General features: G+C 40.6%; 1 protein-coding gene across 1 annotated transcript in view; it reads right to left on the reverse strand.

Annotated features, from left to right (window-relative positions):
• vps8 (VPS8 subunit of CORVET complex) overlaps positions 1–18,336 on the reverse strand; it is a 245,667-nt gene that overhangs the window by 106,229 nt on the left and 121,102 nt on the right. Inside the window, exon 34 of the mRNA XM_056458636.1 lies at positions 14,129–14,175. Within this exon, the coding sequence (XP_056314611.1) occupies positions 14,129–14,175 (47 nt within the window). The remainder of the gene's footprint in view (positions 1–14,128; positions 14,176–18,336) is intronic.

Raw genomic sequence — 18,336 nt, forward strand, 5'->3', positions numbered from 1 at the left:
TCATCTCCCATTGCTTTTAAGATTTAGTTGTGTTGCGCTATGGTGCATTTGCTATTTACATGGTGGAATTTGTAAGTGGAAAAACTGAACGCTTCATTACCAAGAAAACAGTTAAACAGAACATTTGCTGTGCCAGGATAAAAACCAAGCCTCTTCCATTCGGCCACTTTACTTTACTCTTTATATTTACTATACTCTTTACTCCTTTACGTTAGTGGATAAGTTTGGATGAGCTTGTGGACAAGTGTTGTATGCAGTCCACTAGAGACAATTAGCATACATATTTATCATATATCATATATCTATTGTATATATATATATATATATATATATATATATATATATATATATATATATATATATATATATATATATATATATATATATATATATATATAAAATAATAGTCTAATACAGTGGTTCTCAAACTGGGGGTCGCAGAATAATTTCGAGGGGTTGCGAGAGTGATTTAAAAATGGTGTAACTTTCAGTGATTATAATAAATATTTTTCAGTATTACAAGTGAAAGCTAATATTTTCAGATTTTTTAAAAGATATTACTGATAAATTCATAAAGTATTTAGGACACATTCAGGCAGAATGCATCTTTGTACTTAAAACGCAGCGCTCAGGAACAGTTTAAAACTGTTGTCAAGTCAACTTGCTGCAGTAAACAAAGCCGGCAACGCTTGTCCCGCCTTCACGCTCTTCTTATTGGTCCACTGCTCTAAGAACTGAACATAAATGGATTGGCTAAAATCAGCTGTCAATCACTCAGTCTATGCCTCTTGTCTTCAGATGACAGGAGCTACAACTGCGAAAATGTAAAGCGCTTAAGATGAGAGAATGAAAACAACACTGACAGATTTTGTCTTAGAAACACCTAAATCTACAAATAATGGCACATCTGATTACTGATCATGTGGTGAATGTTAATCCACCATCTACACTTATTGAAGAGTGGATAAAAGACTTCCATTGGCTTCAAGTCCGTTATGAAAATAACTAAAGCATTCACTGTAAAGTCTGTGGGACGGAATTTTCAGGTAACTGTTTGCCACATCTACACATTTTAAACACGAGAGGTTTAATTCTTCATATAATCACCAGATGCTGTCAGCTGTGCATGTGCCAGCTATATGTAAAATATAACACCACGTTCACCATCGCAAAAGGGCTTGCACTGACTAAAATTAAACTAATATTGCAGCTCATGAAAAGACCGGTATTGCTATTAAAATGACGTATGCAGATAATAAGGTATATGTCAAAAGCATCTGTGCAATATCAGACACCACCCATGAGAACACAGCACAGTTATCGTTAACAGATTCATTCAAGTCATGCAGTTTGTGCAGGGCCGGTGAGCGATCCATCCTTGATATCTTTTGGTCACTCAGTTGTGACCAAAAATGTATTTTTTTGTGATAACGGGATTTCATTGAGACATATTTTCCTCACACATGCATATATATTTTTTTGCTTGTTAGTTTTGATAAGTGTTGATTTCAAATGCAATAAATCTGTTTATAAAACTTGTAATAACAGCCACAAAATTTTGGCTGGTGCGCCTAAATTTTTTAATTTAGGAGCACCAGTGCTACCAAGCAGAATTTTTAATTTCGAGCCCTGTAATGTATAGTAAATATAGTTAAAATAGTGTGAACAGCTGAAAAAAGGTTTATTTTTATTGTTTGTATATGCTTTGGTAGTGGGGGGTCGCGAGTTCTTGACGATCTTACATTGGGGGTCGCTGGTTTAAAAGTTTGAGAACCACTGCCTTAACACACCTTTATTTAAGACCAGCAAATGGATTTGCTATTTAAACAATGTGGTGCAAAATGTGAAAATTAGGGTTGTGCTGGTCTAAAAATAGCAACAAGTCGCACCTAACATGTCTTGTGGCTTATTGCGCCGGGTGTATCATAGGGCCCTTAATGTGTTCCTTGAGTAATTGAGTCAATTATTAATTTAATTCATTTAAATCGATGATTCATTCAGAAATTAAGCAAATATGCAATTGAATCAGTTGCACTTACTGCGTTCATTTTTCACAATTAAAACAATATATTTGCAATTTACATAACTTAAATAATTTTTTTATTTGCATTTCTTCTTGTGATGATAAGAAGCCACTACTCCAGTATTCAGTGTAGGATGATTCTTCAGAAATCTTTCTAATATTCTTATTTCACACATAAATAACATTTCATTATATCATTAGTGATGAAAAACACTCATGCAGATTCAGTTTATTCAAAAAAAAAATTTTAATCAATGCAACTTTTCTTTTCTGAATAATTGAATGCATCCTGGCTATTTTTTTTACCGATTACTAGGCCCACACGAAATCTGTGCATGCAGAAATCCACAGATTTCCGCAGATTTTTAGCCCATAATTGAGTCTATTTATTTACTTGTGAAAATGTGTGTAAATTTATATTTATTTAGTTTTTCAATTAATTTCAGCAATATTATTGACTAATATGAAAGTATTCATTTGATTAATTTACAATAGATTTTGTAAAGTAATATTTTTTGTCTTTTAGTATATATATTATATGAGAGACTTGCTTTGTTTACCAAATAAGTGGATCTAATTGGATTTGCATTGTAAACATTGAATAAAAGTTAAAAAGACATTATTTTTTATTTCATATATTAAGTTTTTAGTTAAGATACTCCCAAAACAACTCAGATTTTTACAAAATTCTCCGCAGAAATAACAAAAATGTCAGCAGATTCGGTCTGTGCCTACCGATGGCTTATGTTATTTCCTAATAAATACACAAAACATTAATTGAAGTGAAAAAAGAGGGAAAAAAGACACCATTTGGGCCATACCACACATTAAAGTCTGTCTCTCCTGAAGAAAAGAAGTCTCCTTTTATGAGCTGTCCTTGTGTCTCTCTCTCTCTCTCTGCATTTTTCCTTCAATCAAGTTATCATGTAGAGTGGTTTTCTCAAAGCTCAATCATGGCCGAGCTCTCAAATCAAAGCCCAATCAGCCACCATGAGCTCCTGCTGCCCGAGGCATGAGAGAGAACACAACCTCATCATGTGTGAAGCGTACTGTTCTTCTCTGGTACGGTTCTGTCATAAAACTTTGAAGACATGTGAGAATGATGGATGCTGATTCTGAGGTGCATGAAATCATCAAGAAAGAATAAACTACCATAAAAAGGAATATTAAAATAAGGAATTTTGAAAGCACACATAATCTTGGATTAAATCAAACCAGAAGCAGAAAATTTAAATATTCCATACACATACAGATTCTAGCTGGTATTTTCTAGTCAAAGTGACATTGAATGTGGTTTGCTTTTGTAAATATTAGTGCACCGATCTGTTATATAGATTGAAGACTGTTTGCAATACAAATAATATAGTTATACAAAAAATAATTTATATATATAAAAATTAAAGAAAGATTTTACTAGCTCAGTTGAGGAAAGGTTATGCTGGGTATTAAATACTGTTATGGACTGGGTGATGAGCTAGGAAATAAAGGATGCCACATCATTTGATGTAACTGGAAATTATAAACTTCCAGAGAGCTGAAAAGAATCAAAATGAAAATAGTACGTAACTTCCCAGATGGGTTCTGTAGGATTTAGTTCTGATCAGCCTTGGGGTAATTTAGTATCAATTCCTTCATCCACCAGGAATTGCCTGCATGCTTTTGCCATGATTAGCCAGTCATTGTCATGGACTTGAAGGAATCCAGGACCCACAGCTCTAGTGTAGGGTCTAACAAGGTGTTCAATGATTTCATCCAGACACCTAATAGCAGTCGGGGTGCTATTGTCAAGCCTGTAGTAGTTTGTGTGTTGCTCCAAGGATACACTTCCCACGACTATCACTGACCCACTAACAGGTCCTGCTGAACAATGTTACAGGCAGAATAATATTCTCCATGGCTTCTATAGACCAATTTCCCATCTCTCCAGGTGTTCAGGGTAAACCTGCTCTCATTTGTGAAAAAGCACAGGGTAAAAATGAGGGACCTACCAACTCTGGTGTTCAATATTAAATACTATTCCAGGCTGCCAGGAAGTGAGCGCAGGGTCTGATAAAGAAGGTCAGGCCACCCTCATGAAGTCTGTTTCTGATTGTTTTAACAGAAGCATTGACAATATTGGTTTTAACAGAGGTAATAACAATATTGGTCATTTTGTAGGGCTCTGGCAGTGGTCCCCTCCTTGCACAAAGAGTATACCAATCCTGCTCATGGGCAGAGGACCTTCTACAGCCCTGTCCAGTTTTCCTAGAGTAACTGACAGTCTCCTGGTATCTCCTCCATGCTCTTGTTCTAGGAGAAACTTTTGCAATGGCATGTATTGATGTGCCATCATGGAAGAGTAGGGTCCAGGTATCACCTCATGGTACCAGACATGACACTGACATTAGTCAAATCTAATAATAGCAAAAACACCCAAAACCCTTTCTGTTTTGGAGGTTGTCTCATTGTTGTCCATCTATTGCACCCGTTGTTAATTCTATTAACACCAAAGCAGCTAAAATGGATTGACAAACCCCTCTACTACTGAACTGACCAGATCAATATCCTAGGAGTTAAATTGACTTAATGCTATCCTTTGATTAAAAAGTGTTCCTTAAATTTGCTTGGAAAAGTGTATATAACAGTATATAATTTTTCCATAAAAACATATTTTTAATTGTGCTAATGACCTGAAATTTTCACCAAATATAAGTAACAACCAAAGTAGTTCATCCATAGAAATAAAACAAAACTAATTAGTTTAAAAATATGAATAATAATTATTAAAAGTTACAAAAGTTGAAATTAAATGTCAGGGAAAAAAGTATTGTACATACGAAGAAAGGGGGTGTAAAAAAGCATGGAAAGCCCAGTCAGCAGCTGAAATGTCATGTCACAGCTGTCAAGTCAACATGTCAACAGGAAATATATTTACCACGAAAAATCATGATGTAAATGATACGGTATATGGAATATATACACTAAACCATTTCCCTTACCATTTGGGGTATTCCAATAGAAAAAAAAAACTAAAACATGTCAAATTCTAAATAAAGAATGACATTATAAAATAATGTCATTGTCAATTTTATTTATATAGCACTATTAAACACAACCAAAGGTTGACCAATGTGCTGCACAATACAAATCCCAAAGAGAAAGATATAAAATTTTAGCTAAAACAAACAATTCTCACTGATAAAATGCCAAATCAAAAAGGTAATTTTTCAACCTCGATTTAAAAACAGACAGAGATGATATAGACCTAATAAAGAGGGGCAGAGCATTCCACAAGGTAGGACCAGCTACTACGAAAGCACAGTCACCCCTGCATTTTAACCTTGACTTTGGCATGCATAACAGTCTCTGGTTAGATGACCGAACAGACTGACCAGGCTGATGTTCAGTCAACATGTCTGACAGGTAAAAAGGAGCCAAGCCATTTAGTGATTTAAAAAACAAGAAAAGGATTTTAAAAGAGAATAGAGTTGTCTGATTGATCCCAAAATATAGTGAATTACATTAGTCCAAACTTTAGTCCAGTTATGACAGCATAAATTATTTTTTCAAAAAGTTTTCTAGATAGAATAGGTTTGACTGTTTTTAAGAGTCGAAAATTAAAGTATGAATACAAAGTACAAATAAATGGCTTTGTAACAGTCACCCACCCCTTCATAATATACATTTTTTAAATCTAAAATGTTTATCATTCATATATTTCCCTATGATTCAGCCAAGCCATTTTACAGCAAAGTAATATTTCTTAAATGCTTTCTTCATATTACACTTGAATGAGTATTAGTCTTATCTTGATTTAATTTAGCTTTGCCTAGAGGAAGTAAACCTTAAGTAAAAAGTGGCACAGCTTATGTCGCTCTCCTGGAAGTAATATATTCAAAGTTTCTGCCAGAAGGGTATGCCACAGATTAGTCATTTTAATGGTGACGTCTACAGTTTGTCTTCATCCCTTCTTTGACTGACTTCATCACTGCAAGCATCTCACAGTGCCATTATCAGGAAAGGAGCTCTTTATTTATACAAACTACCCTAAATGAACTCAGCTCTGTTGTCCAAGATGAGCTCTGTGACAAATGGAGTTAGGGTGTTTGTAAGGACGGGAGGACGGTGAGTGGGAATGCTTTGAGGCCTGGCCTGAGAGCAGACAGCATCACATGATACTGAGGACAGAGTAAATTCAGATGTTCTTCCACAGATGAGCTTTGGCCCGAGGTGCCATATGTCCTCTAAAGGGCACAGCAGGTCAGCTACTGCAAAAACAGCGATGTAGCTCTGAGGGTCTGCCATGCCATAGAAATGAGCAAGCACTGATGTGTGACGGTATCTGAAACTAAAGCTACTGCAAACTGGGGCAAAGGTGAATGTGGCAAAACAAATAAACATTTTCAGAATATATGTGTTATATTCAATATGTGGTTGCTAGGCACTTTCTAAAACCATGTCCTAACCAGACAGAACACAGTAATAGGGGTATCTACACCAGACGCTATGCGGCAGAAATATTTGAGCCATTCAGAAGTGAAAAATGTCCACTTCACTCCTAAATAAAAGAACATGTTTATAATCTAATTAACATAGCTGTTTGAATTGGTCAGTTGCTACATTCCAAGGTATGTTATTCTGAGATAACAGTAGCTGAAACTAATAACACAGTCTGATCTTGGTACTACTCATCTTGGCAACAGAACGCTCCGGTTACTAAGGTAACCCTCATTCCCCGAGGGGGGGAACGGAAATGCTGTGTGGAAAAACTTCCACTATGGGGATTTCGTTCAGAAAGCCAATCGTCTGAAAGAGTATGTAAATGGGCCAATGAAATGCCAATGAGTTGGCAGCATCAGCCTGCGCAGCTGATGCTCGTTGCAATCAATTTGGCAATATAAGCACAGCATGTGCAAAGCTGAGGCATCCTTTTTAGCTAAAGAGACTTTACCCTCAACAGCTAAGGGACAATCATTATGGCAAAGGAACATAGCATTTCCATTCCCCCCCTCGGGGAACAAGGGTTACCTTAGTAACCGAAGTGTTCCCCTTCGGGAAGGGAACTTCAATGTTAGGTGGAAAAAACTTCCACTATGGGGAAATGTATGGAAAACGCCATAATGATTGAACCTTACCTTCGCCTCAGATGAGAGGTTATGCCAGGCAAAAGAGAGCGTGAGCGCACCTACATCACCAGAGGCACGGTCTTCCAACATGTTCCCTGGCCCTTACTTATCCCACTTCAACAGAAGATTTACGGATTTAGATATTTTTTTGGGAGTCGCAAATGCGTCTAGTTAATTTCTAGGAATTTAAATACGACGTGCAGTCCCGATAGGGAGGATGCTGCGGAGGCCACCTGCTACCCAAGTAGGGAGACCCGGTGGCGGAAGAGTATATGGACTAGCCCTGAGAAGGGGGAGTACGCATATGAATATAAGATGGTTAGCGGTGAGGGAAGACACAGGTGACACCTGTGAGGGGGGACTGCACCGCGGCTGTATAAGCATTTGGGTTTGCCTAGAGGGGATCGCACATAGAGGGCACCTATACCCAGAACGCGGGCTGACCAGAGGACAGACCTACAATGTAACGGGCCAGCGCCTGACTGGGGAACTTTACTGACAGAGTGAAAATAAACGCAGGAGTGAAAATCTTTGTGTTAGGGAGAATGGCGCAGCAAGCGTGTTACAACACCTTCACCACATTATTTCAATCACCTCAATCACCAAGGGTTAACTAATACCATTGAGCAAAGTGGCTCCACTCGCAGATTATAAAACCTTGAAAATGTCTTAGGTGTCACCCAGCGCACAGCTCTACAGATGTCTGTTAGAGAGGCGCCGCATGCACATGCCCAAGAGGATGCGATGCTCCGAGTGGAGTGCGCTCAAACTCCTGGGGGACACGGCTCGCCCTGGCTTTGGTAAGCGAGGGAAATGGCATCTACTATCCAGTGGGCCAACCTCGGTTTAGATATGGCACTTCCATTCTGCCGACCACCATAACAGACGAAGAGATGCTCAGATGATCTAAAGCTCTGAATGCGGTCCAGATAGATTCTCAAAGCGCGAACTGGACATAGTAATGAAAGGGCTGGGTCTGCCTGCTCCGGGGGCATCGCTTGCAGGCTCACTACTAGGTCCTTAAATGGTGTGGCAGGAACCTTGGGCACATATCCAGGCCGGGTCTCAGGACAACTTGAGAGTAGGCCGGCACGAATTCCAGGCACGAGTCACTGACTGAAAATGCCTCCAGGTCCCTGACTCTCTTAATCGATGCTAACGCGACCAGCAGAGCTGTCTTCAGGGACAAAAAACTTAAAGATATTGAGTCGTGTGGTTCGAATGGATTTGTGCGCATGCTCGTGAGAACGAGGGCGAGATCCCAAGAGGGCATGAGAGGGGGGTGGGGTGGATTAATTCGCCTAGCATGTCTGAGGAAGCGGATGATAAGGTTATGCCTTCCCACGGCTCTGCCAGCCACCGTGTCATAGTGAGCGAAGATGGCAGCCACGTAAACCTTGAGTGTGGAGGGCGACAGCCTGCTCTCCAGCTTCTCTTGAGGGAAAGAAAGCACAACGCTGATCTGGCAAGTTCGGTGGTCTTCTCTGCGAGAGATGCACCATTCAGTAAATAGACTCCACTTGAGAGGGCAGGCGCGCCTTGTCGAGGGGGCTCTACCCTAAGTGATGGTATTAACCACCGCACGTCTAAGGACCACACATGGAGGTTCCAAAGATCTGGGAGAGGGTGCCAGATGGTGCCCTGTCCCTGAGAGAGTAGGTCCTCCCTCAAAGAGATCTGCCAGTGGAAGGCCGTCGTGAGGAGGGAGAGTTCTCTGATATCCAGGTCCGGTTGGGTCATAGAGGCGCAACTAGCAAGACCTGCTCCTTGTCCTCCCTGACCTTGCTCAATGGGAGAAACAGATTAATTTGGGCTTCCCCGAATCGCGCCCATATCAGCTGAACAGACTTGGGGTGGAGTCTCCATTCTCCTGAACATAAAGGCTGCCATGAGAGTGCGTCGGCTGCACAGTTGAGCGATTTGAGTCGCGTATGACTCCAGCAGAGCAGGCGGCAAGTGAGCTGAGACATGCGGCGAAAGCGGATACCCCCCATACGGTTGATATACACCACCGTAGCCGTGCTGTCAGTCCTGATCAGCACGTGTTGTCGCTCCAACAGCAGTAAAAAACGGTGGAGTGAGAGGAAGACTGCCAACAGCTCTGGGCGATTGATATGCCAATGCAACTAGGTTCCTTTCCTCAGGCCCGCAGTTGCATGCCCACAACACACAGCGAAACGGCAATATGTCTGGACACCTGTCCAGGCACTCCAGCCTGTAAGAACGAGGGGTCTTCCCAGGGGCTGAGGGCGCGGTGACACTGCCCAGTGAGAGTCACCCGGTATGTGCCCACGTGCCATGCGCGTCTGGGGACTCGATCGTGAAGCCAGTGCTGAAGTGCTCTCATATGAAATGATCCAAGTGGCGTGACAGCGGCTGTGGATGCCATATGCCCTAGGAGCCTCTGAAAAGATTTCAGTGGGACCACTATTTTGCTGTTGAATTCTCTCAGACAGTTCAGCATTAGCTGAGCGCGCTGAGTCCAGCTCCAACCCGAGTAAAGAGATCCGGAGGGGCAGCTCTCGGAGGCGGGCGCCCTCAGCGTGGAGCAGCAGATGTGGATGGCTCGGCGGGCAGATCAGTTTTATGTTCCCACCGATAGATGACATTGCCCATCACGTCTGAATGCTCTCTCACTGCCTTGAATTCCTGGGTTACTACACAGACGGTGTCGCCGAACAGGCCAGCCTGGGATATGGGGGAGTCAAGAAAGTGATCTTTGTCGGCTTCGCGAATATCTGCCAGGTTTAGCCATAGGTGGTGCTCCTGGACCACTAATGTGGCCATCGTCCTTCCCAGCGCACACACAGCGGACTTAGTGGTCCGAAGAGCATAGTCGGTTGCGATGCGGAGTTTGTGTAACAAGCCTGGGTCGGACCCTCCCTCGTGCAGCTGGGTAGCACTGGTAGGTGGCCATAGCATGCAAGGTGGAAGCAGCCTGGCCCGCAGCTCTGTAGGCTCTGGCTCCGAGGGAGTGTGGGATCGCCTCATACCCCCTGGCTGCTCCACCGTCAAGAGTGGTGAGGGCAGAGGCGCACACAGTTCGGGCAGAGAAAGGTGCCCTCCAAGACTGCGTGAGCCTACTGTGCACCACCGGGAAGAAGGGGACGTGAGCCGTGAAGGTCTAGCCTTCTTGTCCTCAACATAGCACCCATCTAGTCGGTCTGGCCGCGGAGCTGGGGGATAAACCATCTCCAACCCCACGGCCGAAGCAGCCGGGGATAGCACGGCTAACATATCCGTTTCGAGATCCATGACACCTGCCCGGTGAAGGGGGAGCGTGTCTTGATCCTCGTCGGAAAATTAAAGCCCACCCTCCGATGCAGCAGTGGATGTATGGTCCCCGGTGTCATCGAGCGAGAGGGCTACCATCTGGTTAGACGGATCGCTTCCTTCGCTCGAAGCTTGGATGGAGCGCTTGGAGAAGCGGGAGGTCCGCAGGCCCGGGGGTAGCGGATAGTCTCCACTGGAACCCTCAGATCTGTCCGAGTGCCCGCTGCAGTGCAGGGGACAGCTGGGGTGGTTCGCCCTTTTGCAAGGGCTAGCTGCGATCTTAACAGCGTAACAGGCACGCCATCGCAGTGACAGAATGAACTGCCCGCGAGCACAGCATTAACATGCTGGACCCCCAGACATGCAACGCAGTGCTCGTGAACATCATCCGGGGACAGGAAACCACAGCATCCATAAACGCACAGTCGGAGCGACATCTTGAAAAAGCAACTGTGTTGCTCTTTTAGAGAAGTGCAACTTATACAAACCACTCTTGGAGGACCAGACACAAAGAACGCCAGGCAAGGGAGAAACCCAACTCGAACGTCTGCCACCGCGTGTACCACACTCTGTACTGGTAGACTGCTCTCTCTGGAAGATTTCTCTGGAAATCAGCTGGAGGAACCCTTATCGACTCTCTCAGAAGGCTGTTGAAGTCTCTGAAGCAAAAAGGATGCCTCAGCTTTGCACGCGCTGTGCTTATATTGCCAAATTGATTGCAAAGAGCATCAGCTGCGCAGGCTGACGCTGCCAACTCATTGGCATTCCATTGGCCCGTTTACATACTCTTTCAGACAATTGGCTTTCTGAACGAAATCCCCATGGTGGAAGTATTTCCACATAGCATTGAAGTTCCCCTCCTGAAGGGGAACTCAAATAAGCTCGGAAGAAACACTTGAAAAAATAAATTACATGGTTGTTTTTGTTTTCAGCCACAGTTAACTTGTCTTTCTCTAACCAGGAGTACACAAACTTAAAATTTCCCTTTTTGCTATTTGTTTTGCTATATGGTTTCGCTACATGTCGAGAGCATCGCAAATTATGTGCCATCACCTGGACAGACGAGCTTGGCCGGATGCGCCCCAGCCCAAACTAATCGTGTGGATCAAGCACGTCATTGTTAAAGGGCCACGAAACCCCCCTGTTTCAGCAGGGTGTTTTCACACCTCTAGTTTGGAAAAAGTCAGGAAAGTGGGCGTGAATGATAGAAAAAAACTTCTGCATCTCTCTGTAACTTAGATACACTCGGTAGGTAGCGTCAAAAACCTGTGTGTGTTATTCCTGTCACAAAATGCGGCGAAAATCCTACACTGCGGTAATAGGTTGATTGCAGTGTTTACATGTTTTCAACCGGAGAGCAGCATTTACAGCAGATCTTTCTGCTGTGGGGGAAACCGGAGCACCCAGAGGAAACCCAAGCGAACACGGGGAGAACATGCAAACTCTACACAGAAATGCCAACTGACCCAGCTGAGGCTCGACCTTTCTTGCTGTGAGGCAACAGTGCTACCCAGAGCGCCACCACGATGCCTCACCTGGATATATTTTATCTTATTTATAGCCCCAGCCTTGAGCTGTGTTCCAGTAATTTTTCTGATGAGTGCTTCAGCAATCTACATGCTTGCAATGGGCCATTCTTCGGCCATTTGCTAAAGGAAGGATCAGAAAATACTATTTATGTATGGGACTTTGTTAAATTATGTGTTTAATTGTGTCATGTTACTTGTAACCACTCCAAGCGGCTTGTACTGTATCTGGTTAACTCTTTATATTCTCATAACATGTCTAAAATCATGTTGAAAACGCGACATGTGCCGCTTTGTTTACGGATTTAAAGGCGTTTGTGAGCTCGCGATCCTCAGTCGTTTGTCATTGCTATGGCCACCATCAGCTTTTCCTACACACGTGTGGCGGTCAAGTTTCAAAATAGTTCAGTGTGGATAAATACTGAAGGTGTGTCATTGTTAAAAAATAGAGCAATATGCTGTTGTTAAACTGCATTGCTTTAATGCACTCCTGCATTGGGCTTACACATATACTCTGCACTTGTTGCACTCTCAGTTGTTGATGAGCCGTGGTGGGCATTTCTCTTTGTCTCGCGGTGAACGCAGTCCACCAATTGCAACAAACTGGGTCATCGGACCAAACAGCCGTGTAATAATCCTATATAAGAACCACTGAAACTAATAACACAGGCTCATCCTCCACTATGTGTCTGGCTACTAATAAGCCTGTCCGGTTTTATTTTGAGATAACAACCCCCCAAATGTGCCTTATCTCGCACTAAGCAAGTGTTAATCGCACTTATTAACACTAAATAAAACACATAACCAGTACCAGATGTATCACTGTCGACGTAGTTTGACGTCAATAACCTGAAGCTGTTGACTTCCATTGTATTTTTTTCCTCCAAGATTACCAGCCTTTAACAAATAGCCTATTTTGTGTACAAGAGATAAAAGAAACTCATAAAGGTTTGGACCACTAGAGGGTGAGTAAATGATGAGAAATATTTCATTATTGGGGCACATTAACACTAAATTAACTGATATATGTATTATGATTTACTGAACCTTTGATTGTTTGATTGATGTCTTATTTTCATGAAATGGATGCTATTCAAGAAAGTAATATGAAAATCGCCATAGGTGCAATTTACCTAAATTTTTTAACATGGGTGCTTGTTAATATTATTCAAAAAGAAATAGTATTTGAATTTATTAGTTTAGATGTTGTTAACTGTTGCATTTCATGCACAGATCATGAAAAATATCTGCAGTAAACTAAAACCACTTTATCATTTTTGTTCAGCCTTTACTTATACAAAAAGGTCTGATCTGTAAATGTCAGTTCAGGAATAAGAAAAAAAAAATACTGTGAAAAAAATACACTTTGTTCTCTTATCAGTTGTCAAACAACATGCTGCCAACAGCAGCATGTACAAAACTCACTACAGATACTGATCTTAATCCTTGATTCCTTCGTGCTACGGTAGAAGAAAGGCACTAACTAAAATGTGGGGGGGGGGGGTCTAGCGTAACAGACTCCGGGACAATAACAAGGATACAAGGGAAAGACATACTGTGTGTGGATAAATGTATATCTGTATGTGGGAGAGGCCATATGAGAATTCAGATGAAGGAACGCTATTTGAAACAGAGATTGATAGTAACAAAGACAGGTGTTATTTTGACCTTGCCTCCTGCTAAAAGGACTGCAGATATTTATTCATTCATTCATTCATTTTCCTTCAGCTTAGTTCTTGATTATCAGCTATTCCTGCCTTTCCAGCCGCAACCCAATACTGGAAAACACCCATGCACTCTTGCATTCACACATGCACTCATACACTAAGACCCATTTTTTGTTTACCCAATTCACCTATAGTATATGTCTTTGGAGCACTTGGAAGAACCCCATGCCAAGATGGGGAGAACAGGCAAACTCCACACAGAGATGCCAACTGGCCCAGCAAGGACTTGAACCAGCGACCTTCTTGCTGTGAGGCGACAGTGCTAACCACTAATCCACTGTGCCACCTGACTGCAGATGTTGTTGTCTGATTTATATTAATGACAATAGACAGTGTATGTCTTGCATTATGCTGAAAGGAATAATGTACAGATTCTGTATTTTAAAGCAAATTAGATGCTGCTTCATTACAGTGAGACATTACTGCATTGCACAAGCAAAAATTATCACAAATGTCAAGCTATCATTACAATACCTGGGGTCCAGAAGGCACTTCAGAAACTGGAACACCAAATAGTTGTCCTGTAAACAAAGAGAGTTCAACATCAAAAACATAATTCTGATTCACACAGATTGTAGTCAACCCCAAGATCTTAAATAAATGTAAGAATTAAGCTTATGGCCTTTGTTGACTCTGACTTAAAAAATAAGACTTCTGTAAATCTAAACACTGAATGTTTGTTTGTAGATCAATTTTACATTTTTGATGATCAATTTTCTTCCAAAATTTAATTGACCTGTATGTACAGATGTTACTACTTCAATGTGTTCCTTATGGCGCCATTCATACCGCGGCGACAGCGGTACTTGGTGCGCCAGCAGCTTTTGACCGCTGGGTGGCAGTTTAACCACAGATATTCAGCTTTGCCTTTCCACAACACTAAACAGACTTTTCTGTGCGTACCTTATGTGATCAGATGTGTTCAATTAAAATATAAATTTGATTTAGTTTTCTTAGTAATAAACATGATCTTACCAGGGCTTAAAGTATTCCTGCACCATGCCGGATCTCCGGCGTGCGGCCGTGAGAGAAAAAAAATAGAGCTTGCACATGCGGTTTAGTTGGGGATGCTCAAAATAACCGATTAAGCAATAACCCAAAGGGCACGTTTGTAACCGATGAATGGTATCAGTTAAACGATTAAAATATGCTTTATACATTTTTAAAGTTTGGCTGCAGACGGGGCATCTGTTAATTGGTTTACTGACTGCAGCCAGTGTTTTACGCTCTGCTTATGCTCGCTCAGCGCCTATCTGGAAACATTTTGGATTCGTGGCGAACGAGAAAGGCGAATCAATAATTAGGATGAAGCTCTTTGTTGGGCTTGTTTAAAAAAAAACCTCCAGAGCTGCGGTCATGTCACCCAGCCCATGGAGTGCGGAGCCAGCTCCGGTGTCATCTACTGAACGCAAATGCCCAGCTAGTCCAGCCAGGTATGGCAGAGAGGCCTTTTCAAAAATGGCCAAATACAAAAGAGAAACTGATAAATAGTAGACGTTGATGAGAAATGGAGCAGCATATTTGGTAGTTGAGAACGCGCCGCTCCGCGATGTAGAGCTGGTTTCCGAGAAATGCAGGCGGCGGAGCAAGATACCCTCTTTGCCACGGTTGCGAAAAAGTATCTGCATGCGCTACAGGCACACGTCTCAGTGCTGCTGGAAACATTGTAATCTCAAATAAGTCTCCGCTTAAACCGAACAAAGTCAACATGTTCGTTTTTCTGGCAAAGAATTTAAAATATGAATAGAAAACAAAAGGCGGAGAGACGCAGTTTTTTTTTCAACATCTGACTTATATTGTTACAAGCCTAGGCTAATATTTGTGTTCTTCGTTACTGTTTATATTATTATTGATTAGTATTTGTGAAGTTTCTAAAATGTAATGTTTACTGTTTCAAGCAGTTAAAGTTATTTCTATTTAACTAGCCTACATTATTATAGGCTGTATTGTGTTGTTTTATCAACGAAAGTTAAACAACAAACATGTTCGTTTGTACGGATATTTAGCATAATACTTTGGTCTTTTTTGATTTCTTATTTTTTACATGAAATGTAAATTAACTTAGGTAGGCTACTTGGGTACAGGGGCGTAATTTGTTGGTAGTATACCGAGGAATGCTTAGACAGTGAATATTGTCATCATTATTTAAAAAATTATAAATAAATAAATAAATAAAACACCTTACGGAAAGGATGAAATAAAGGAAAAGCATGCCCACACATGCAAGCTAAACTAGATCATATCTGAGTCATCACGCTTTATTACCCAACCAAAATCAGCAAGGAAAAAATAAATGTTTTAAATTATATTATATTTAAATGTTAAATTAAATAAAAAAATGAATTTAAATTTTAAATGCCATTTAAAAAAATTTGCTAAAATTAATGTGTTACTTAGTTACATTTTTAGGCATTAGCCAAACAGAAAGCCTGTCTATGGTAAATCCACACGCACTAAATAGCCTACCTTTTTCTTTTATAACACTGTAAACATAACTTCGCAGGTCGATCATCTTCAAACGCAAAAGGCATTTTTAAGTGTCCTAACTTGACTGCTGCTGTAGAATGGGATGTTTTTTTTTACATAACTTTAAACGTGTGCTTTAGCTATGTCAAAATGAAAGCCAATTTTTTTAAGGGTTCTGCGTTTTGTCAATTGTATAGCTTAATAATAATAATAATAATAAAAAAATATATATATAATAATAATAATAATAATAATAATAATAATAATAATAATAATAATAATAATGGATATAACAAATTATAATATTATAGTATAGACATTTTTACTAGGCTACATTAATATTAATCCCTAACTGAAAAACTAATGTGAAAATGACTGGCAGCTGTGCTAAAATTAATATAATGGCAAATTTCTTCTGCGTTTTTTCCCTTTATAGCTCAATAGTTTTATTCAAAGAATTAGTTAAGCAAAACATGAAATAAATTAAGCTGCGTGTCTTCGTGATATCCACTAGTCCAGTTTTCTCCAGTGTGAGTTTAGAGTGCGCCTCCACCGCATGCGCATTTATGCCTGCACCAGATCAAAGCAGGTGTAAAGTCCAGCACAGAGCGCTGTTAGTTGTGCGTTCAACCAGCAATACCCGCTCCACTGTCTACAACACACAAATACTCGAACTCTTTATTTGTGGACTTACTTTTGATAATAGGCTATATCATTACCTTTATCCTGATTCTATTTTTATTTTTATTATTCTATTTTTTTATTTTATTTTCTTTGTGTTATATCCATAATTGTTTGCACTACTGCCCTTTTTGCACTGTCTTTGTACGCAGTGACGCTGCACTGCTTTGGCAATACGAATGTACAGTTATTTGTCATGCCAATAAAGCACCTCAAATGTGAAAATAGCCTAGGCAACAAATAACAAATCAGAGTCTAATAATAAAATAAATGCCATTTTCATTTTCATACATGTGTGGGTTTTGACAATATGTGTTTAATTAAGCTAAAAAGATTAGCCTATCAGATGAAATGCATAGTGAAATATTAAATAAATGTCTCTTTTGCTGAATATTTAATTAATCTATATCTTTAATATTTTTAAAATCACCTTGCTTTGGCCCAGAGAAAGAGGCGCGCGGCACCAGCGGACCTGTGCTTTCCCAAACAAAGACGTACTGTAACTTGCAGCTGAACTATGCATAGTTTTGGGGGGAAAAGAATATAGTGATGAGTGTTTCCCAAAACCCTTAGTTTCTCTGTCGCAGATCCATCATTTGAATCACGTCACTATTAACCCTGCTTTTATTTATTAAATGCTTCCCACCGCCACATTTCTGTGGCGCGAAAAAAAGCTGCTGCAAATAAACATTTATTTTAGTAATGCCAATGCCATTTTAATAGTTTCATGATAGTAGTTGCTGGTGTGCTTCATCTGCGTGATTTTGATTTGACATTCTTCCGCTAAACTTGCACTGTCTTGGCGTAAATGGGCTGTGAACTGTTGCTATTGAGGCTGAGGCATCAAGGTGTGAATAGGCTATAGTTCTCTATTCAACTTTCAGGTTTGAGGTGGGGGAAGAAGTGGCAGAGGCAATTCAAATGTACCATCTCTAAATTAAAAAAGGCCACTTACGCGGCATCTGTGTGTAAAGATTATTACCTTATTTTTATTTTATTATTATTATTTATTTATTCATTCATTCATTCGTCATTCATTTTCTTTTTGGCTTAGTCCCTTTATTAGTCTGTAATTGCCACAGCGGAATGAACCGTCAACTTATCAAGCATATGTTTTACGCAGAGGATGCCAGGAGGGCCAGCTGGGGCTTCGGGACGGAGTGAAAGGAGAGGCGGACTTTGCCCCGAGTCTGGGAAAGATGGCTTGCTGTCATTACACTAGTTTTCCGATGGCACACGAGTTACATGCGCCAAACACATGAACAAATAAATTAATAAATAAGGGAAAGAAAACATCTAGCCTTATAGGCTGAGTTCTTTTTGATTATAATCGCCGTTAAGTTTCCATTTTAAATGTAAGGCTGTTGCATAAAATAATAAAATTGCATAAAATAATAAAATTTTAATTTATAAGTGACTTTGCTGCGTCCCCCTTGATGTTTCAATAACGCATAATAATCTATACACCATATTAAAGACACTTAAATAGTCTACTTAACACTTTCCTTAAGATCACAGAATAATATGCAACATCT

Source organism: Danio aesculapii, chromosome 1 (genome assembly GCF_903798145.1).
Source record: "Danio aesculapii chromosome 1, fDanAes4.1, whole genome shotgun sequence".
Lineage (NCBI taxonomy): Eukaryota > Metazoa > Chordata > Actinopteri > Cypriniformes > Danionidae > Danio > Danio aesculapii.